Here is a 22,456-nt window from a genome sequence, read left to right as displayed (position 1 = left end):
GGCCCGTCCTCAGCCTCCCAGCAGCACACAGCTCCTTCAGCTCTGCATCAACTCTCTCCGCATCACTGGCCTGACACTCAGGGCTTCTCCAGTGAGTGCCCGGGCGCCCGCTCCCTGTGTGTGTGTGTGTGTGTGTGTGTGTGTGTGTGTGTGTGTGTCTCGCTCTCTCTCTCTGTACCTCATTCGCTTCCATTCCTTCTTCTTTCACACACTTTGCACCTGATTCCTCAGTTTTTGTAAATGCTTTATTTTCAATCTTTTTATTGCCTTATCCCTTCCTCTTTCTTTCTCTCTCTCTCTTACCCTCTCTCTCTCTCTCTTGCCCCCTCTCTCCCTCTCTTGCACTCTCTATCTCCCTCCCTGTCCCTCTCTCTCTCTCTCTCTCTCTCTCTTTCTCTCTCTCTCTCTCTCGCCCTGTTCCTTCGACTGGGACTTCTGCCTTTTCCTCCCTCACTTTGGTCTCTGCACACACAAATAATCCATGCGTTACAGTTTTTCTCAATCGTTTAAACAAGTTTTCCGAAACTATAGCTCAATTTCGCAAAACTCTTAACACAAACCTGAGAAGAGTTAATTATTTTCTCAAAACTACACAAATTGTTCTCAAAACAGTTTTTTTCGACCAAACAGTAAACACAGCTATCAAATCAATATCTCTTAGAAAGCATCAATTACACACTGGCGTGATCATTTCAAAACACTTCCATCAAACTACTATTTACATATGTTTTTGCTTTATGAAGCCATGTTATATATTCAAATGTATAAAAATGTTTAGAAATAGCTTTCTTTTTTAAAGTTGCAATTAGGTGGTACATATAGTATAAAGACTGTTGCCTCATCTGTATCCAATGAGCTCCAATGGGCTAAACTCACAATCCCAGCTTCCCAGAGTCATACTGTACACCTATAGTTGATGCTGCAACATTGTTCTGACAATACACCAATGTTACCTATTTTGGTAAATTACAGTACAGTAATTGCACTTGCAGGTACAACAAAGTAACAAAGCAAATATATATATTTTTACTGTAATACAGTATACTCTTCAGCTGAGCTGTCTCCATAAAAAGATTTTCGTAGGCCAACAAAAAATAAAAAAAAGAATATCAATGAGGTGAAACAGATCTACATGTAAATCAGTATGTATCCCACCTCCAATCCTGATCAGGCCAAAAGACCATATCTACAACACAGTAGAGCTCACCAAGTCTTCTTTAATGCCCTGACAAATGAATGAAGTGTTTTGCCAGTTGAGTTTGAACAGGTGAGAAGTGAGTTAGACTTATTGGTAATTAGTTGTTGCGTTTTGAAGGCCACTGTGATCCAGGTGAGCTAAGGGTGCTAAATTATGAGATTTGTTCTTAGAGTTTAACAGTCTGGAGTCTTGTAGTTGATACATGAGCTTCAAGTTTTCAGAATTGTGTGCATAGTTCCTTTTTTTGTGTGTATACAATTGAGAAAAACTGTAATGGCCGCCATGTCTCTACCTCCACTGCAAAGTCATCAAAGTTAGGAGACACAGCAGCTCTTAGTGGGAGGAACCTGAAGGAAGACAGGACAGCTGGGAGCCTGCTGTGTGTGTGTGTGTGTGTGTGTGTGTGTGTTTGTGTGTGTGTGTGTGCATCTGTGACTGTGCAATAATGGCCACTGTATTGATTAAGTAATATCCGTAGCCTGTCCACACAGAGGCTCATATATAGTGCTGTCCCACCTCTTATGATCCAGTTGACCTAAAGCAACCGTATTCAGTCTGTCCGTCCATCCTAAAGAGAGAGGGCCCGTGTCTGATTGAATGTTTGTCCCTCTGCTGGCTGTAGCCCGTAGACTCTATTTAATGATCTCAGGACTGCACACTTTAGACAGTGGGAACACGACAGCAGTAGAGGCGGCAATTAAAGGGATAAATATAAGGGAGATAAACAAACATCAAGGGGAGTCATGTGGCGCCCACGTCTGAGAAGGCAGCTGGAAGCGACATTTACCAGGCCTTTATTCATCTGTCTCAGCAAGCTCAAGTGTTCCCTATCTCTCTCTCTCCCTCCCTCCCTCTCTCTCCCCTCTCCCCCTCTCTCTCCCCTCTCCCCCTATCTCTCTCTCCCCTCTCCCCCTCTCTCCCCCTCTCTCCCCTCTCCCTCCCTCTCTCTCTCTATCCATCCAGCTATCTCTCCATGTTCCTGCAGGCCTCTCAGATCTTGTTTTCTTCTCGACTCTCTCTGGCTCCAAACCTCCGCCCCTATGTTCCATTCTTCGTTAATACCCCCTCCCCCCATCCCCCACCTCAAAACTGACCCCTAAACGTCCCATCGCTCCTATCTGTCTGCTCTCCCTCGCACTATTGGATTACCCAATTCCTACCCCTTGCAACTCCAGCTTTCAACACCCCCCCTCGTCCCTCGTTTCCCTTGCAGTCTCCATTCCATCCCTTCTTCCTCCTCTGCCACCACAGTGCACCGCTGACCACACAATGTGGTGGGGAGTCAATCGGTCTTGGGGTGAACGAAGGGGTGGGCTCAGCTGGGCAGGTGAGTTTGAGGACAAGGAGGTTGGCGGAGGCGTGAGAAAAAGAGAGAGGGAGAGAGAGAGGGATGAGAAGACCAGGGGGTTGAGTTGGAAGGGGGAGGTGGCTGATTACAGATGCTTGGCCATACATGGTGGGGGAGGTGGAGCTTAAAGAGAAGGAGGAGGTAGAGGAGAAGGGAGAGGAGACTGAGGATGATAAGGAAGAGCAAGGTTGAAGTGAAGACGATGAAGCTGATGATGATGATGGAAAAGCGGATGCGGAAGAGGATGATGAGGAGGAGCAGGTAGAAGAGGTGGATATGTAGGAGGAAGAGTAGGAGGATTAGGAAGAGCAGAATGATGATGTTGTAGAGTGGTAGGTGGAAAGGGACTATTAGGCAGAGGAGGGTTTCCGCATCGACACGCTGCAACCTGCGATGGCGGCTGCATCGATGCATCTCACACCCAGCAGGGGGGTCTCCCTGGTGGGTGGGTTCGATCCATTCAGTCAGTACCTGCTACACTGAAACCTCATTCACAACGCAGGGTCCTGCCACTCAGGTAATTCACCCAAACACAAGCAACTCCTGCCGGTGGTGGAGTCAGTGTTTATGTGCCTGATGCATCACTGGTGCCCATAGAGTCCCCGCTCAGCGTGAGAACGCCATAAATGTTCGTACACATGTGACAATCAGTGGTCGCGTTGTTCACCTGTGTGCACCGAACCCCCCCCACCCCCCCCCCCCCCCCCTCCAAACGCTCTGAGGGTCCATTTGGTCTGTGTCACTCCGACAACGGTTTCAAAGCAATCCAGCGCTGTGTTTCTGTGGTCATCCCAAGGCTAAATCACAGCCCGTCCAAATCCCTGAGAACGGGCCCTCGCAATGCAGCCAGCCCCCAGGGACCCCGGAGCAACCAACCAGCAGCCTGGAGCCGTATCATCGATCAGCTGCGCGCCTTATGGGCTTTTCCCAATGTCTTCGTGGCCCCGTCCCCGCCCACGCCCCCTTGCTCTGGTACGTTCTCATGGCTGGGGGGACATGACTGCGTTTATGTTTCTGGCTTCGGGGCAGAGAGCAGGAAGTTCTGCGTGGTCCGGTCCTGACACACGTCACTGACCTTCACCTTCTTCTGTCCTTTGTTTGCTTTTCTCAATGTCTCCTGTCCGATCTTGTACAAGCACGCATGCACACAAACACACACACACACAGTCAGGCACCCACACAGCCAGGCACCCACACACACACGCACGCACACAGAGCCAGGCACACACAGAGACACACAAACAAGTACACACAGCCAGGCACACACACGCACAAACACACACACACACAAACACACACACACACACACACGCACACACAGCCAGGCACTCACACACACATGCACACACAGCCAGGCACACACACACACACACACACACACACACACACACACAGCCAGGCACACACCCACACCCACACACACACACACACACACACATATACACATGAAGGTGCCGAAACACACACCAACCTGCGCACACACACAACACGTCAGCTGATCGATTTCTGAACTCCCCGTGCTCTGTGATCGGCTAGCTTTGGCTCCTTGGAGAGGTTCTATAGAAATGTATGCTCCCCAATTTTCTCACTTAGGAACATTGGCTCCTCGAGTATATTGTTTTCTGTTGTTGAAAACAAATTACGTCGCAGTATCAATTTAGCTTTTCCTCAAAGGACAAACCATAGTAAAAAATATACAATTTTGACCTGCTTTTCCTGCATCACTTTTGCAGTGTTTTGACATATTTGAGAATCGCTCTAAATGGGGAGAAGAAACACACACAAACACACACACACATTAAGGGGAGCGAGCAACACGCCTCAGGGAGTAGTATAGCGTAGGAGACAGCCACAACTCTCTACACATACACACAAAATCAAGTCTCAAATGCACTAACATGCACTCTGTCTCTCGTGCACTAACACACACTCTGTCTCTCGTGCACTAACATACACTCTGTCTCTCGTGCACTAACATGCACTATGTCTCTCGTGCACTAACATGCACTCTGTCTCTCGTGCACTAAAGACTTCCAGGGTTGCAGGGTCAGGGAACAATTTTGGGGTGTAAGAGAAAAGGGAGGAGTGCCACAGAACAGATCTTCAGTTATTCACAGCACTCAAAATGACCTTGAATGCATTTGTGAACTAAACTGCTTTTTATGAGTGTGTGTGTGTGTCCATGAACACCTGCGTATGTATGTGTGTTTTTTTGTGAGCATGTGTGTGTGTGCGTGATCCTCATAAGCTCTTTTGTGTGTATCCGAGATGCTTATTTTTAAGCAAAAGCATTACTGAAAGAGTATGACACTGTGTCATGGGGAACTTAAGAGGAGAGAGAGAGGGCGATCAACATAAAGAGAGGAACAGAGTGGAGTCAGAGAGTGTGGGCGTCCCTCAGCATACCTGTGTAAATCATTTACACAGGATACACTTAATGGATATTGCGTGCAAGTGCGGCTTGCTAACTGGCTGGGTTGTGCCGAGGGGAGAGAGACAGAGACAGACAGATAGACAGAGAGAGGAAGAGAGAGCCTCAACAGAGTCAGGGCCATATGTGGATACCAGCTACTAAAGTATGGATGCAAAGCACCAAATAACTAAATAATGAAACTTTGCAGTCTGTTCTGTTCTCTGCTGTGTGTGTGTGTGTGTGTGTGTGTGTGTGTGTTTGTGTGTGTGTGAGTGTCTGTGTGTGTGTGTGTGTGTGTGTGTTTGTGTGTGTGTGGGTGCGTATGTATGCGTGCGTGCGTGCATGTGTGTCTGAGAAGCTCTATTGATGCAAACTTGGTAATGCGTGTGCTAGCCTTCACAAAGCCCTGTCTATATGCTGTGAGATAGGAGTGTACGGACAGTCGTCCATTCTGTTTTTTCCTTAAACTCCAACCATCGTCTTCTACTCAGGCTAGGGGTTCCGTTGTGATAGTTATTGTGAGACTGGGAAAGCCAAGAGTATCCCCTTAAACGGAGGTAAGGGTTAGGGTTAAGGTCAGATGGAGGTCAATAATGATAACTCTCCACCAAAGATCACAGCCACCTTATTTTCCTTCAGAGTGAGGAAAAGAGATAAAGAGAGATAGAGAGAGAAAAAATAACTGAAAGGGAGTGAAAACGATGAGGCGACAGAAACAGAGGGACTGCAGTGGTTCGATTTAATAGTGGGGTTCTTCTTGTGTGGGCCCCCCTGCTGGCCCCCCAAGGTGGTGGTTATCCACTCAGTAGCAATGTTTTTGTTTCACAATGAAAGTATATGGGTGTGTGAGTATGTAAGTGAGAGAGATAGAGAAAGAGAGAGTGTGTGTGTGTGTGTTTGTGTGTGAGCCAATGTGTGTTTGTGTATCTGTGTGTGGGTGAATGTGTGGGTGAATGTGTGGGGATGTGTGTAAGTGAGCGAGGGTTCATTAAAATGTGCATGCATGATGGTTTGTGAGGGTTTATATAGTGTGTGTATAACGGAATATAATTCAATTGTTCAAATCCTGCATTGCACACGCTCAAACCTACCGCTCTGCGCGTCTTACTTCTCACTAGTTGGTTCAACTTATTTGCAAAACAAGTACGCTGTTTTAACCCTGTGCACCCTGTTCAGCCACATATGATTTGTATTTTCCTCCTCTAACTTTGTGACTATACTGTTTATAATAATAGTTGTCATTGATAGTAAACATCCACCTGTGCTAACAAGGATCTTAAGATAAATACTTTATTCATCCAGCAATTAACATATGAGTCTCCCACCTCCGAACAAAAAAGCAGAAGGAAGAACAAGCACAACATGATCATTAGAGTTGTTCCTCCACTCACACATTGAGCAGTTAGAGCGTTTCTGCAGGTTGGGTCACACTTCCTTTAGTCACTTCTGTTTCAGTTTATTTCAGGTGGTAGTGAGATACAATCTCCTTAGTCTACATTATTTTACACACCCCTCTTTCTTCTCAGTTTTGACACAGACACAGCGAAGTGTTTATATAAACGCTTCCACAATTTTTCTCAAATGAGAGAATTGATATTTAAAATGCTAAATCAAGCAGCCGGAATCCTAGCACCGGCATGTCCACAGTGTGTACTGTATACTAAGACTCTGGTTGGTGGGTAGCAGCCAGGGAGGGGTGGCCGGGGCTGGTGGGGTCTTTATCCTGGGGAGGAGCTGGGAACACCCTAGCTAAGATCAGCCAGAGGACAAGGGTTAATATAATTATCCAGCTAAATCCTTGAGACTGAAGTAACATCATTAGTCATTTGGGAGAGAGAGAGGGAGAGAGAGAGAAGGAGAGAGAGAGAAGGAGAGAGAGAGAAAGAGAGAGAGAGAGGGAGAGGGAGAGAAAGGGAATGATCTCCCCTCAGCCCCTGGGCCAGGAGAGGAGGAGGTGAGAGGAGTAGGAAGAAGAAGATCAGAGGAGAGGAAGGAGGGAGGGAATATATAGCTTCAAACCACACACCCAGTTAGCTGGACAATTAGCAGCAAGACTGAAACTTGGGGCCTTTTTATTTGCTACTCAAAGTTATACCTAAAGATAGAAATGGTTCACAAAAGCTTTGAGATGTAGACCGCACAATTACAGAACATTAAGTTCAAATAAGTTTGCTTGGTAATATAATTTGCAATGACCCAATACCCTCTAAAATAATCCCGAAAAGTGGTTGGTAATTGTTTGTGTTGTTTAGATTACATTGGGCTAACTTCTTATATGAAATAAACAATATTATTTCTCAACGTCTCGATGTGTATTTCCAGGTGTCTTGGTGATTCAATTATAAAGAATAAATTAATAGAAAAGTAGTTTGACCTTCAAACCTCCACACTGTCCTTCAGTGAAGAACCAACACATGCTGTTTAAATGATATCCACAGATACAACACGGGACTACCTGTCTGTGGCTCCGCCCCCTCTTATCCCGCCTTCCTGTTGATGTGTTGTTTATCCTGGCTGTCTACACCCACAGGGACAGTTCTACTGTAGCACACCCATTGCGGGTTTTGAACGCACCTCGTCGTATAGTAATACTATGCTAATTAATCTGGCTGACAGAGAACAAACCGTCTTTCCAAGGACACTCTCTCTCTCTCTCTCTCTCTCTCGCTCTCTCTCTTTCTCTCTCTCAATCACTCCTTCTGTCACTCTCCTGCGTGCACTCTCTCTCCACCTCATGTTCTCTCACTTTCAATTCCACAGCACCAGGAGAATCCCTCCTCACCCTTCCTCAGCCCTCCTCACCCCGCCCAGTGAAGGCTCTAGCAGGAGAACCCCTCCTCACCCCTCCTCACCCCGCCCAGTGAAGGCTCTACCAGGAGAACCCCTCCTCACCCCTCCTCTCCCCGCCCAGTGAAGGCTCTACCAGGAGAACCCCTCCTCACCCCTCCTCACCCCGCCCAGTGAAGGCTCTACCAGGAGAACCCCTCCTCACCCCTCCTCACCCCACCCAGTGAAGGCTCTACCAGGAGAACCCCTCCTCACCCCGCCCAGTGATGGCTCTACCAGGAGAACCCCTCCTCACCCCGCCCAGTGAAGGCTCTACCAGGAGAACCCCTCCTCACCCCACAGTTAAGGCTCTACCAGGAGAACCCCTCCTCATCCCGCCCAGTGAAGGCTCTACCAGGAGAACCCCTCCTCACCCCTCCTCACCCCGCCCAGTGAAGGCTCTACCAGGAGAACCCCTCCTCACCCCTCCTCACCCCACCCAGTGAAGGCTCTACCAGGAGAACCCCTCCTCACCCCGCCCAGTGATGGCTCTACCAGGAGAACCCCTCCTCACCCCGCCCAGTGAAGGCTCTACCAGGAGAACCCCTCCTCACCCCACAGTGAAGGCTCTACCAGGAGAACCCCTCCTCACCCCTCCTCTCCCCGCCCAGTGAAGGCTCTACCAGGAGAACCCCTCCTCACCCCTCCTCTCCCCGCCCAGTGAAGGCTCTACCAGGAGAACCCCTCCTCACCCCTCCTCTCCCCGCCCAGTGAAGGCTCTACCAGGAGAACCCCTCCTCACCCCGCCCAGTGAAGGCTCTACCAGGAGAACCCCTCCTCACCCCACAGTGAAGGCTCTACCAGGAGAACCCCTCCTCACCCCACAGTGAAGGCTCTACCAGGAGAACCCCTCCTCACCCCTCCTCTCCCCGCCCAGTGAAGGCTCTACCAGGAGAACCCCTCCTCACCCCTCCTCTCCCCGCCCAGTGAAGGCTCTACCAGGAGAACCCCTCCTCACCCCTCCTCACCCCACCCAGTGAAGGCTCTACCAGGAGAACCCCTCCTCACCCCGCCCAGTGATGGCTCTACCAGGAGAACCCCTCCTCACCCTGCCCAGTGATGGCTCTACCAGGAGAACCCCTCCTCACCCCGCCCAGTGAAGGCTCTACCAGGAGAACCCCTCCTCACCCCACAGTGAAGGCTCTACCAGGAGAACCCCTCCTCACCCCTCCTCTCCCCGCCCAGTGAAGGCTCTACCAGGAGAACCCCTCCTCACCCCTCCTCTCCCAGCCCAGTGAAGGCTCTACCAGGAGAACCCCTCCTCACCCCGCCCAGTGATGGCTCTACCAGAAGCTCTGAAGGTGTTTACAGGAATAGGCTGAAATATTTTGAGTCAAGAGGAGAAGAAGACAGAAGAAAGTCACAATGAGGGTTTTATGAAGAAAAGAATTAAAGGAAAGAAACAGAAGTTAATCTACGGCAGCAAAAAGGGGAAAAGTCAAATGAGAATATTGCTGACTTACGTTTTTTTTTGTCTTCTTCCACCTCCTGTGAGGGGATTATAAACCTCTATTATCAAATCAGTTACAACCGTTGTGTCATAAATCACCGGGTATGAAACCGGCCAATGACACATTCTTCATCGCGTCCCCCTCCCCTCCCATAAGCCCCCCCTCCCAGGTTTCTGCATGCCTTTCGTTTCCGGAGAGATGCTCATGAATGATTTAAAAAGTGATCTGTTTCCAGGCCTAAGCCATCCCAGAGGTAGAGAACAGAGGGGGGGCGGGGGAGAGGGGGGGAGGCAGAGTGGGAGGGGCTTCCTCACATATACAGACGCAGTCAAAGGGACAGAGGGGCCATGTATGTTTCCATGTTTAGGTCAAGAAATCAACGCCCTACTTGTCAAATGTGAACATGTGTTCACAACCCAGATCAGACAATGTAAACGTCATCGTCATCCATGAGCGAAGGTGTGCTGTTCCTGATGAAGTGGGCCAATTACTGGTCAAAGCAATGGGATTGGATATATACAAGGAATAGGATGAAGCCCTCTAGACAGAAGTAGGTGGTAGACTGCTCCACAGCAGCCAGGTATAGAATAATATTTACAGGAGCTCACATGGCTAACATCATTCATCACAGAATCAGTGGCTCCCCAGCTAGTCTCATGAAACTAGAAGTTAATCCATCATCTCTCTCTCTCTCTCGCTCTCTCTCTCCCTCTCTCTAGCTCTCTCTCTAGCTCTCTCTCTATCCTGATCCCCAGGCTTACATCCCATCCTCTCACCTTCACTCTCAAACGAAAAAGGACACAAAAGAAAACTTTGGCATAATTCAAAATCAGTGTGACAGTTTTCAAAGTCAAAGTCACACGATACTATGGATAATCAAGACCTTAAAAAAGACCAGAGGCTCAAAGAAGAAAACAACAAAGGAGGGCGAGAGAGAGACAGAGAGAAATAAAGCAGGAGAGAGAAAGAGAGCGTAGGATAGAGAGCCTCGGTTCTGCCTCCTTCTACAAGAGGAGGAGGAGAAGGTGGAGTAGGAGGAGGAGGAGGAGGACGAGGAGGAGGAGGGGAGGAGGAGGAGGGAGAGGAGTGTGTTCCTCTTCTGCCCCATCATGCCTGCTCCTTCTTCAGATTGCTTATGTAACGTAACAAGTCCTTTTATTGTTTTCCTGGTGATTGCTGCACTCTAGAATAACTGCAACTCTGAAGCAGTAATAAAGTAGTAGTAAATAGCGAATTCACAGCATTTATAAATTCTTGTTCCAACATCAAAACTCATATCGCAATTAATAATTAGTAATACATATACATGAGATAATGGGAAAGTGGTTTACAGGATCATCTATGAAGAGCAAGTTGATGATTTACAAACTATTTAAATAATAATTCTTCATAATTTTTTAGAATGAATAAATAACAGGAATTCATGATACGTTCAGGTTTACTGCTAGTTTAATTGCCCCTTGGGGATGAATAAAATGATTTGAATTGAATTGAATTGAAGTATTTTGTGTGAGCTCATTTAAAGTGAAAACTATAACGTAGTACCTACTGTCACGACCCTAACGAGGGGAGCCTAACGAGCTCATTGACAACACCTGACCTGGGCTTATTTAAGTAGTCCTGTAAGCCCAGTGTCGGGGTGGTTCTCGTTTGGGAGGCACCACTTATTGTTTGTTCCTTTGGTCTTTTGGTTTAGTTGTATCCTAGGTATGTTTACACCTGACAACACTACACCCATACACTTTTACGTACACACACACTTACATCACTGACTAGATTGAATACACATGCCATACCTTATGTTATGTTATGTTATATTCACTTGATTATAATAAACCTTTTTGTTAAAATCAGTCAATTGTGTGCGTCTCCCCTCTTTGCCACAACCACCACGGTCGGCTTGTGACAAGTGGGGGCTCGTCCAATGTTTTTTTTGTAGTTGGTTTGAGGCCGTGTTCGGCGCACCTTGTGTTGGGGAGATGCATTTTTGATTGGTTGATTTGTTTTGGTTGTTTGGTGCATGTGGTCGATGTGGAGAGATCTTGTCCTGTGCACTGCGTATTGACACAGGTGGAACTGATCAGCGGTGGTTGCGTGATTGGGGGGTGAGTGGCATTTGTGGAGTTTCCCTGTGAGGTACAGCGACGCGGTTTAACCACGTTGGTTTGTTTTGTTGATTTGTTATTTTTGTGTGGTATGCGGTTAGAGCAGTTGTCTCGGGGACACATCCGTAGCTGTCAGGTGAGTAACCAGGTTGCTGGGGGCTTAACCGGGTACTGGGTTGGTGTTTAAAGAGCCCGCCGCTACTCCACACAAAGATTAGGGTCAGTGAGGTTGGCTAGTCTAGGTAGAGGGAGATTCTGCATTTGTTAATTCACCCAGCCACATTGGAGGCACTGTCTGTTGATTTGGTTGATTGTTTTGTGCTCTTGATTTCGGCTGTGTTTTTTTCTCTCTCGTCTGGCTTTTGGGTCAGTTCATAGTCCGGTCATGGATGAGGTGGAGGAATTTATCCAGGGACCAGTGGCGGAGGTGTTGGATCGGTGCACTAAGGATAAGTTGATAAGAATTGCGGAGCATTATCAAATAGACGCAAGTAGTGGTGACAAGCGGCTTAAGGGTACCGTTAAGGATATTTTGGTGGCTACTTTGGAGGACAGTGGGGTTTTACGCGCTAATGTTCCTGGTAAAGTACCACTTCCGCAGGGGTTGACATTCGAACAACAGAGGGAGTTAATGCAGTTACGGTTTGGTCATGATTTACAAATGCAGCAGAGTAGTGACAGGTGTGAGGAAGCTAAGAGGGAGCATGAGTTACAGGTGTTTAGGTTGGAGTTAATTCGGGAGGGTAAGCTTTCTGGGGATGGTAACCCTACACCAGCTAGGGCCTGTGATATTGCGGGTAGCTTGCGCCTGGTGCCTAAATTTAATGAGCAGGATCTGGATGTGTTTTTTACTTTGTTTGAGTGGGTGGCAGAGTTGAGGGACTGGTCCGATGCGGACAGACTATTGCTGCTTCAGGCTGTGTTGGTGGGTAAAGCGCAGGATGCCTATGCGTCTTTGAGTAACGAGCATCTCTCTTACCAGGCGGTTAAAGATGCGGTGTTGAAGGCATATGAGTTGGTCCTGGAAGCCTATTGCCAGCGTTTTAGAACATGGGGGAAGGGGGCTAAACAGTCGCACCTGGACTTTGTGAGGGAGCTCACTAGTCATTTAACCCGTTGGTGTTTGGCTTCGGAAGTGAAGGACTTTGAGAGTTTGTCCAATTTGGTTGTGCTGGGGCAGTTTACGATATCTCTACCCAGTCGGGTTGCTGCATATATCAACGAGCGGAGGGTTGCAACTGCTGCGGAGGCCGCGGGGTTTGCAGATGAGTATGTGCTCCTTCATAAAATCCGGCCAGGTGATGGCATGCGGGAGCCTGTGGTGCGCAAGGACGGTGGGGTAGATCGCCACTTTGTGCTGGGGGATTCTCCGCTGCGAGGTCCCGGAGGGGGCCTGATAGTGGGGTGGATGTGTGCCACTACTGCCGTGAGTCAGGCCATTGGAAGGCGGAATGTCCGGCACTGGGGGCTAGAAGGCCGGCCAATGGAGCCTGCCGGGTAAAGCGTGCTGCCCTGGCTGCGTGTGTTGGCGATCCTGGTGACACCTATCTGCCGTTTGTCACAGAGGGGTTTGTGTCACTGGTGGGCGGGGACACTAGAGTGCCCGTTACGATCCTGAGGGATACGGGTGCTTCTAACTCGTACATTTGGGCATCCATTTTGCCATTTTCGGAGGTCACTGATACTGGGGATAGACTTCTCATGCGGGGGACGGGAATGAGTGTATTGCCTGTCCCAGTGCATAGGATGTTCCTCATGTGTGGCTTGGTGCAGGGGGATGTGGCTATTGGGGTGAGGCCGGTGTTGCCAGTGCACGGCGTGGATATCATTTTGGGCAACGACTTGGCGGGCAGTCACGTCTGAGCGAGTGTGGTACCACCTCCCCTAGTTACACTCTCTCCTGCAGGCTCAAGTCAGCATGATGAAAGTGCCGTGCGTTTTCCCAAAGTTTTTCCAGCAATGTGCAGTCACGCGGGCGATGAGTCGGGCAAGGGTAAAGGGAGATGGAGAGGTTGACATCACGTAACCATGTTTACCCGTTTTTTCCTTTGTCTGTGTTGCACAGTGAGCTGCGACGGGAACAGGGAGCAAACCCAGGCTTGGAGGGGCTATTTGGGTCGGTGTTGTCGGACAGTAAGGTGGGAAACGTTGCCAGTGGTTGTGCGTTTTCCCAAAGCCTTCAGGAGGGTATCTTGACATGGAAATGGGTGCCCCATGGGGAAGATTTTTTGGGGGAGCCCATTTTTCAGGTGGTAGTTCCGGCTAAGTTGCTTGGGTGTTAATACTTGCTCATGATGGTTCCAGGAACTTGGGTGTTTGGAAGAGAGACAGGATTTTACGGCATTTCTTCTGGCCACGTATGAAGAAGGATGTCTGTATGCATCTCCGGACCTGTAGCACTTGTCAGTTAACTGGTAAGCCTAATCAGGTTATTAAACAAGCTCCATTGCTCCCGATTCCGCCGTTCAGCCGTTTGAATAACTAATTATTGATTGTGTGGGACCACTGCCCCCTGCGATGTCTGGTAGTCAGTACTTACTGACTATCATGTGTCAAAGCACCAGGTACCCGGCTGTTTATCCCTTGCACACAATAACTGCGAGGTCTGTGATCAAGGCCCTGACACAGTTTATATCCGTTTTTGGCATTCCCCGAGTCATTCAGAGGTTGGTTGGTATAAGGATGAGTTGGTTGGTATAAGGATGAGTTGGTTGGTACGGTAAAGAGTTGGTTGGTACGGTAAAGAGTTGGTTGGTACGGGGATGAGTTGGTTGGTATGGTAAAGAGTTGGTTGGTATGGTAAAGAGTTGGTTGGTATGGGGATGAGTTGGTTGGTATGGGGATGAGTTGGTTGGTATGGTAAAGATTTGGTTGGTATGGGGAAGAGTTGGTTGGTATGGGGAAGAGTTGGTTGGTATGGGGAAGAGTTGGTTGGTATGGAAAAGGGTTGGTTGGTATGGAAAAGGGTTGGTTGGTATGGAAAAGGGTTGGTTGGTATGGAAAAGGGTTGGTTGGTATGGAGAAGGGTTGGTCGGTATGGAGAAGGGTTGGTCGGAAGGGCGAAGAGTTGGTCGGAAGGGAGAAGGGGGCTACAACAATTTGCAGTTTATGTGGGGTCTGGGGTGGCATCAGTGGTGGTCTATACGGACCACAACCCACTAACGTTTTTGCATACTCTGCGCTGCCCTTATCAGAGGCTGATTAGGTGGTCACTGTTCCTTCAGGCGTATGATCTCGACATCCGGCACATTAAAGGCCGTGATAATGTGGTTGCAGATGCTTTGTGGCGGGCTCCGGTTTTGGATTAGGGTTTTTTTTTTGTTTTTTTTGTGGGAACGGAGTTCTCGGGGGACCACCGTCTATGGGGGGAGGTGTCACGACCCTAATGAGGGGAGCCTAACGAGCTCATTGACCGCACCTGACCTGGGCTTATTTAAGTAGACCTGTGAGCTCAGTGTCGGGGTGGTTCTCGTTTGGGAGGCACCACTTATTGTTTGTTCCTTTGGTCTTTTGGTTTAGTTGTATCCTAGGTATGTTTACACCTGACAACACTACACCCATACACTTTTACGTACACACACACTTACATCACTGACTAGATTGAATACACACGCCATACCTTATGTTATGTTATGTTCACTTGATTACAATAAACCTTTTTGTTAAACTCAGTCAATTGTGTGTCTCCCCTCTTTGACACAACCGCCACGGTCGGCTTGTGACACTATCATAACTTGGAGCTCACACAGAAGACATGACTCATGATCTCTTACCACCTGAATTGATAGGTGCAGCCAGTAGCTGTCATTAATAATTGCAAAGTAAGGCATAGTCTTCACTTTAGATTCTCCTACCTAAACTAATCATGAATTGAGTTTTTATAAAGCATTAACAAATTGTAAAAAGATGTTGTCATTAACTTGGGCTTTACAAATGATCCTTAAACCATTATCTTCATTTATTAATAATTTATGACTTATGAATAGCTCCCAAATAGTAGTGCATGAACAATGCATCACAATAGAGGATTTAACTTCTGCTTTACAATAGAAAAGAAGTCACAGTTATTCTAAAGTGCAATCAGAATCCTAATCCAAATGGCACCCGCTGCAGGCTTTCTGTTCCCTCCGTTCGCTTCCTAAATCTATTCTGGTCCACTCTAGAAAAGACTGAGGAGAAACATTTAAACCTCTGAGCACATTAGATTTCACAGCAGGGGGCGCTGAGGAAGGAGCGGGGGGAGAAACAGACGTGCACGCACCACACAGACAAACAAGACTCAGGCGTGAACCAACACGCTCCTGTACAACCACCAAGAAGGAGGAAGAAGGAGCATTTGCATTTATAGCACTTGCTATTTCAGCAAGCCAACCATGAAACTTAATTACAGGTCAAAACGGCGACATGACGAGGCCTACCAAACAAGATCCTGTCTTTCATTTCGGACGTTGTGTTATCCTGCTGATAGAATTCATCTATCAGTTATATTTGTTTAAAATGAGGGACCTAACACTAGCATTAAGGGACTTTGCAAAACGTACCTGGGATAGTCCCTATCCACAACCCACATGTTTGTATCTTTAGCCGTTGGACAGCTGATTGCTAGTGAAGCCAAGAGTTAAACCAAGTGCTTATCTTCTCCATAATGTTACCTTCCATGGCTGTCCAATGATACCAGAGGAAGGAGTGAAGGGTGACTGAAGCGCCCATGCAGTCTTTGCTCTTCATCCTCACCAACAGTCCAACAGTCTACGTCTTATTCCCTCTTTTGGCCTCCCGGCTCTGATCCACTTAGGTGGCTCTTCCTGGGCCCCAAAGCCCTGCCTCTATTCCATTATAAAGAGCCAGTCTATAACCTGCAGCTTATTTGATTACACAGGCCCAATCCACGACCTCCCTCCTAATCCATAATACAGAATACAGGCTGCTGTCCACTCTGTAGTCGGACTCCAGCGTCCAGTGAGGATCTGCTGACAGATGGGCGAGCGGCGGGCGGGGATGAGGAGATGGGGGGAGCATGGATGCTTACCAATAGGCCTGAGCCAGCAAATCTAATTCCACTGATGTAAATGATGACAGAGGGTTAACACATCTCTGCTCTTCTCCTCCTCCTCCTCCTCCTCTACTTCTTCTCTTTGATGCTGGGCGATGACTTCCCCATGGCACATCCATGATATTGAACAAGATGGATTTGAAAAGTGTGGCTCAACCTCCAGAAAGCTCTACTGGGTCCAATTCTTTTTGGACATAAAGTAACTTAAGTTTTGTATGCATGCTGTCTAGGAGCTCATTATAGGCAACCTTGAGGTTTTCTTTGCAGTACAACGAATGTTATGCTGAATCCTATAATATTCTATCGACCTCACTCTATCCATCCCGCCCTTCCTCTTCTTCTTTCTGCACCCCCCACCTTGTGCTCGTCAATCCCTTACTCCGTTCCTTGGCTGTCCTCTACCTTGTGCGACCTCGCTCAGCCCATAAAGAGATCTAGTTTGACTTGACTTCAGCACATCCACAAATCTAAACTTACCACCACCCACCCATCGCATCAAACCTCCCTTTCCTGCGTTGGCACTTAATGGCCTATCAGGTTACGCATTTATTGATAAAGCAGCACTATTTAGTCCTGACTACCTGGCTTCCCGCACACCTGCTCTGCCAGCTCTTTAGGGCACAGCCAGTCACTCTGACAACGCAGTGTCAGATTAAACACACAGCCAAAAACAACCTGCTCTCATCCCGGGAAAATGACAAATGGGATCTCAGAGCTTGGATCAATTTTTTTGTCTTTCTTCTCTGTTCTGTCATTGCGTACTAAACTTAGTCCATTGCCTTGCGTTAACTAAATAATCGTTTATTTTGCGGCGGTTTCTAGCTGGAGGGAGCTGAGGAGCCTGGGGACATATAACCCGGCCAGGAAGCCAGTACCAGCGCTCCCCCCTTCCTACCGTCGATAGCATCAGCGTATCTTATTACTGTGGTGACCTGCGGGTACACTGCCACTCGCTCTTGATCATATAAAACCCATTTGGCCCCTGTGCTCGCCCATGCGAAGCCCCACGGTTCGAGTGGAATATTCATTATTCAAATTTAAGCATTGGAAATCCCAATATGTTACTAAGGCCAGATGAGATGAGATGAAATAGCTTAGGCCTTTGTCCAAGGAACATTGACTAATCGTCTAGCCCCCCGACCCTCCATCACCCCCCGCCAACCCCCCAAAATCAATTTCCCAGCCGTAAGCTTCAGACACTCCTGATTGTACTGTACTAGTGAGGACCCCCCCCCCCCCCACCCCCCGAACATCACCACCCAATAGTCCTGCAGGTTGCCCAGAATAGCTTATTGATTAGTGATTATGTTACGGAGGTGTGGGGGGCCGGGGTGGGAAGGTGGGTGGGACGGAAGACGGACTGGTCTCAGTCATCGCTGCGGGGCTATATTTGGGTCCCCTCTGATACCAGATCTAGCGCAGTCACACACTGTCACCAGCTGCCACCAGCGGCAGCCACTGCTAGCCTCTAGATAGCATCTAGACAGCATCGAGATAGCACAGGAGGGGAGGAAGTGACACTGGGGTCAAAAAGATATAAGAGAGGAAAAAATAGCTCTTCTGCAAGTAGGGAAATACGAAGAGATTTCTCGAAGGGGTTACGGAGTACACATTTTGTGTGACATCACACTGGGGATGTAAACAGTGAGCTGATAAAGGCTTGTATGTGGCGAGTGCACAAACACTACTCTAAGAAGTCGTGAATCAACTTCGAAATAAAGTAGAATATAGCTGATCATTAAAGTTATCTGAGATTCTGGCATCGCTGTGGACACCGTGGTTTCACCCTTGGGTGGAGGTTGATCTCTCTTTCCCTCTCTCTCTCTCTCTCTCTCTCTCTCTCTCTCTCTCTCCATCTCTCTCTCTCCCTCTCTCTCCTTTATCTCTTTCTCTTCTTCTCTCCCTTGCTCCCTCTCTCCATCCCTCTCCCTCGCTCTCTCTCTCCTTCTCTATCCTTCTCTCTCCCTCTCGCTCTCTGTCTCTTTATTTTTGTGGTTCCTTCTCTCTGATTCCGTGCTGAGCCTAAAAAGTGCCTGTGATCAATACCTGCAGGCCTTCTCCACAGTGCCAGAGGGCTGTATCTGTGTGTATGTGTGTGTGTGTGTGTGTGTGTCAGTTTGTGTGCAAGTGTGTGTTTGTGTGTTTCTGTATCTGTTTATGTGTGTAAGTTTTTGTTTGTATCTGTCTATGCTTGAATGTGTGTGTGTGTGTATTTGCTGTCTGCGAGTGTGTGCTTTAATCTGTTTATGCATGCGTGTAGCTGTGTGTTCCTTTGTGTGTATCTGTTTCTGTGTGTGTGTGTGTGTGTGTGTGTGCGTGTGTGTGTGTGTGTGTGTGTTTTTGTGTGTGAGTGATGAAGGCTAGCTGTTAGCGTGTACGTATGCTGTCTCAGCATCCACTGAGGACCTCATCAAACACCCCCATCCCGGCCTCCCTAACCCCGCCGCCAACCACATACAGACACCCCCCTGCAGTACCTCCTCCTGCGTTAACCACACACACGCGTCCCGGGCCCCCGCCCCCGCCAGCAGCACACACAGATTCTACTCCCTCCCATCTTTTCACGCTCGACCCTTCTGAACAAGGATGTTAAATACCATTCAAATGTCACCCCGCCGTATCGATTGGAATGATAATTCTGAGAGGTGCGCGCGATAGCCGTGCGATGCTAAGCAGGCTCTGACGGCTACGGGGCCATCCTTCACTGTCACAGAGTTGCCATGTAAGGGTTCTCCGCCCACGGCTCTCCTGGCATGGAGAGTGGCGGTGGTGGTGCTGGCGGGGGGAACGCTTGGACCACCGTGGCTGTGTGTTTGTGTCGTTAATCATCGGGTTAGCAGGCCAATGACAGGCCGAGCAGGAGCCGCGCTGGGAGAGATGGGGTCATTGGAAATGCCCCTCGGATTAAGGTTCGCTTTTATGTGTGTGCGTTATTGAGTGTGTATGTTTGTGTGTGTGTGTGTGTGTGTGTGTGGTGGGGGGGGGGTTGTGTGTGTGTGCATGTGTGTGTGTGTTTGTATGCATGAGTGTGTGTGGTTGTTTGCATGAGGGTTTTTGTGTGTGTGTGTGTGTGCTCGCACCTGCATGCGTATGTGTGGGTGTGTGTGTGTGCGTGTGATTGTGTGCTTGCGTGTTGTGCGTGGGTTAGTTTGTGTGTATGTGTGTGTGTGTGCAGTTACTATAGTTGTCTCTTGATTGTTATACATATCTGACAGTTCTGCATGAGAGAACAAATAGTGCTATTTAACCTTAAACATGGATAGCCAGCAGTTCTATTTGTGATTTTTTGGATTAGTGGATGCCCTTTATCACATCACTCAAGGGGTATGTTATTTCCGCTATACAGTAGTTCAATGCAAAGATTGCATACCCTGTTTTTACGTTTTGATCGCTGCCCAGTCTCTGACTTTGATGGTTCTTCAGAAGAACCACCAAATACACAGATTGAGAAGAACTTCTTCTCAATCTGTGTATTTTCACAATGCGTCTACTTATCCTAGATATTGAGGTGGTGAAAGCCACACACAGATACACATCATACACTCACTCATACGTAAATATCTTTAGGGTAAGGGAACCATCAAAAAACTCTCAGGTCATCACACGTCAATCAAGTGAAATGAAGATCCTCCTCACCTGGCTGGTACCTCGATGTTGGAGATGGCGTAGAAGTACTTGAGGAGGTTTTCCCGCTGGACATAGGTGCCCCCCAGGGCGGGCCTCAGCAGCCTCAGCCTCAGGTTGGTGAAGGTGAAAAAGTCCCTCAGTCCCTTCATGCTCTCCATGCGTGTGTACAGGTTGTCCATGTTCTGCAGCCGCACCCCCGCGAACACGGCGAAGCGCGACCGCACCTCAAACTTGACGTTCTTCTCGCTCTTGGAGCCCACCCAACGGGAGTACTGCTCGGTGCAGAGGACCCGTGTGATGTTGGCGGCCGACAGGTCGCGCACCTGCTTGGCCGGCAGGTTGAAGGCGTCCAGGCAGTCATCGGCGTAGTACTGGAAGGGCTGCCAGCTGCGACCGTAGTCCGTAGACTTTTCCAGCACCATGACGGTGGGCCGGCCGTACTCGAAGGTGATCTGTATGTCGTCACTGAGCTCCAAGCTCTTGTTCCAGGACATGGAGATGTTGGCCAGCAGGGGCTCTGGGTAGCGGCTCCAGGTGACCGTCTGCCAGTAGGTGAGCAGCCCTGTGCGCTCCTGGTCCTGCATGAGCTGGGGCGGGTGGGCCAGGTCGGGGTTTGAGGCGTCACACTCGTCACTGCACATGTACGGGTTCTCCTGCAACACAACCAGGGGGAGAGAATCAGCTGGGGACTGATGGGGTTAGCATTGGAAACCAGCAACTTACATCAGATACATTTTGGAGATGTACACTTGACCTTCTATCTAATATCACATTGAAATTGGATCAGGAGGTTAGAAGTGGGTTGGGGTTATGATAAGAGTAAGGGGCTCAAGGGGTGGAGTGGGTTATCTGGCAACCCAAAGGATGCCAGATGCTGGTTCGACCCGCAGCTCCTACTAGCTAAATGTCAAGGTTTCCCTGAGCAAGGCACCAAACCCTGACTGCTCCAGATGATCTCGCTTACTCCTAACTTGGCTGACACAGCCGTCAATTGTATGTGTGTATCAATGGTTAAATGCAAGGCACTAGTTTGAGTACGCTTTGAGTGGCCACTGTTCTAAAAAGTGCTGTATGCTTACAAAGGCATACCTTTGAACCTTCAGGGGTTTTCTTTGGGAATATTCAGAAATGGTGTTGTCCCTCCTACTTTTCTAATAAGACACAATTCTTGGAGTAAAATTCTAGGAGTGAACAGGAAGATGAGTTGCCTAACTCCTTCCTGTTTTCCGGAGACGCCTGATCTCTCATCTAAATCCTGTTCTGATCTTTGTCTGCGAACATCTCCAGGATGTCTCTCAGACTAGTTCTTCAGTGTTTTCCATCTTCCCTAGGAGAACTGCAGCCCCGTTCCCACCTGTCTTCAATCTAGAGAGATTCTGAAGGGACCACATTATATAACCCTGTTTAAAATTAAATGATATACTCTGGGAATTTGAAGTGTATTAGGTTTTGCCTCTGCCAGTAATGGTTTATTAACTTTAATAAAACGTTTTTGTGTACAGCTATCTTTAATGCAGCTCATATTATTTTGACCTTCACCTATTAACTTCAAATTATCATATATTGAAAGTAATAATCATTAAATAATATGAATGAAGTTAGAAGTGTTTAATAATTTGATTTATAAGCTTCGGTTATAAAGTTTGAGGGTTTTCATACTCCCTTTCATCATATTCTCACATCATTTTCTTTCATTTAGTTTTAATGATTTCTTCATATCATCTTTGAGTGGTATCAGTAACAACATGAAGGTTTGTCTGATTTTGAGAAAAATCCAGTCCTATATCCGATCACATTAGGGATAAAAACAACAACAAACAAACAACTTTGATGAGCAGGAAGGTGGCCTAGAAAATGCAGCTTCAATTCCCCTGATCTGCTTGAGCACTTTTATTCCAGACACTTCTCTTCGTGGCATCATGGAAGGCTGTGCTTCTGTCAGTTAACCTTGTACTCTAATCAGCCTGAGGAGGAGAAGAGAATCATAACAAAAAAAGGTCTTCTGGGAGGAATCACACAACATGAATTTAAAAGTGTCACACATAATTTAAAAATAAAAATTGCTTGGGTTTTGCATGTTTGAGTTCAGTGTTTTTCGACCTGTGGTACGTGTAACACTGGTGGTATGTGCTGGTACTGCATATAGGATTTAATTCTTGAAAAATACTAATTGACAGCAAGATAAAAATTATTATAGCTCATTGTACATAAATAAAAATGTTATATTGTTCAGTAAATCTAGTATTATAGCAAGGATTGTTAATGTAAAAAAAAAATTGTCACTTTGAATTTTGTCATATTTTCTAACTTAATGTTTTCCATTGATGTTTTTTGATAATTTATGTTTACTAAATAAGACAGTGTTGCTGACTTTATCTTTTCACTGTTTGCCTCCATTGCATTAATAAGTGTGAATAGAGGGGTTGCTGATGTAT

The 22,456-nt window shown here is 47.7% G+C and overlaps 1 protein-coding gene across 1 annotated transcript in view; it reads right to left on the bottom strand.

Annotated features, from left to right (window-relative positions):
- Positions 1-22,456, bottom strand: part of ntng2b (netrin g2b) — a 59,254-nt gene that overhangs the window by 25,501 nt on the left and 11,297 nt on the right. Inside the window, exon 3 of the mRNA XM_079755548.1 lies at positions 20,031-20,674. Coding sequence (XP_079611674.1) covers positions 20,031-20,674 — 644 coding nt within the window. The remainder of the gene's footprint in view (positions 1-20,030; positions 20,675-22,456) is intronic.

Source organism: Pollachius pollachius, assembly GCF_949987615.1.
Source record: "Pollachius pollachius genome assembly, chromosome: 18".
NCBI lineage: Eukaryota > Metazoa > Chordata > Actinopteri > Gadiformes > Gadidae > Pollachius > Pollachius pollachius.
Note: the sequence above shows the minus strand (reverse complement) of the source record. Positions and strands in the feature narration are given on the sequence as shown.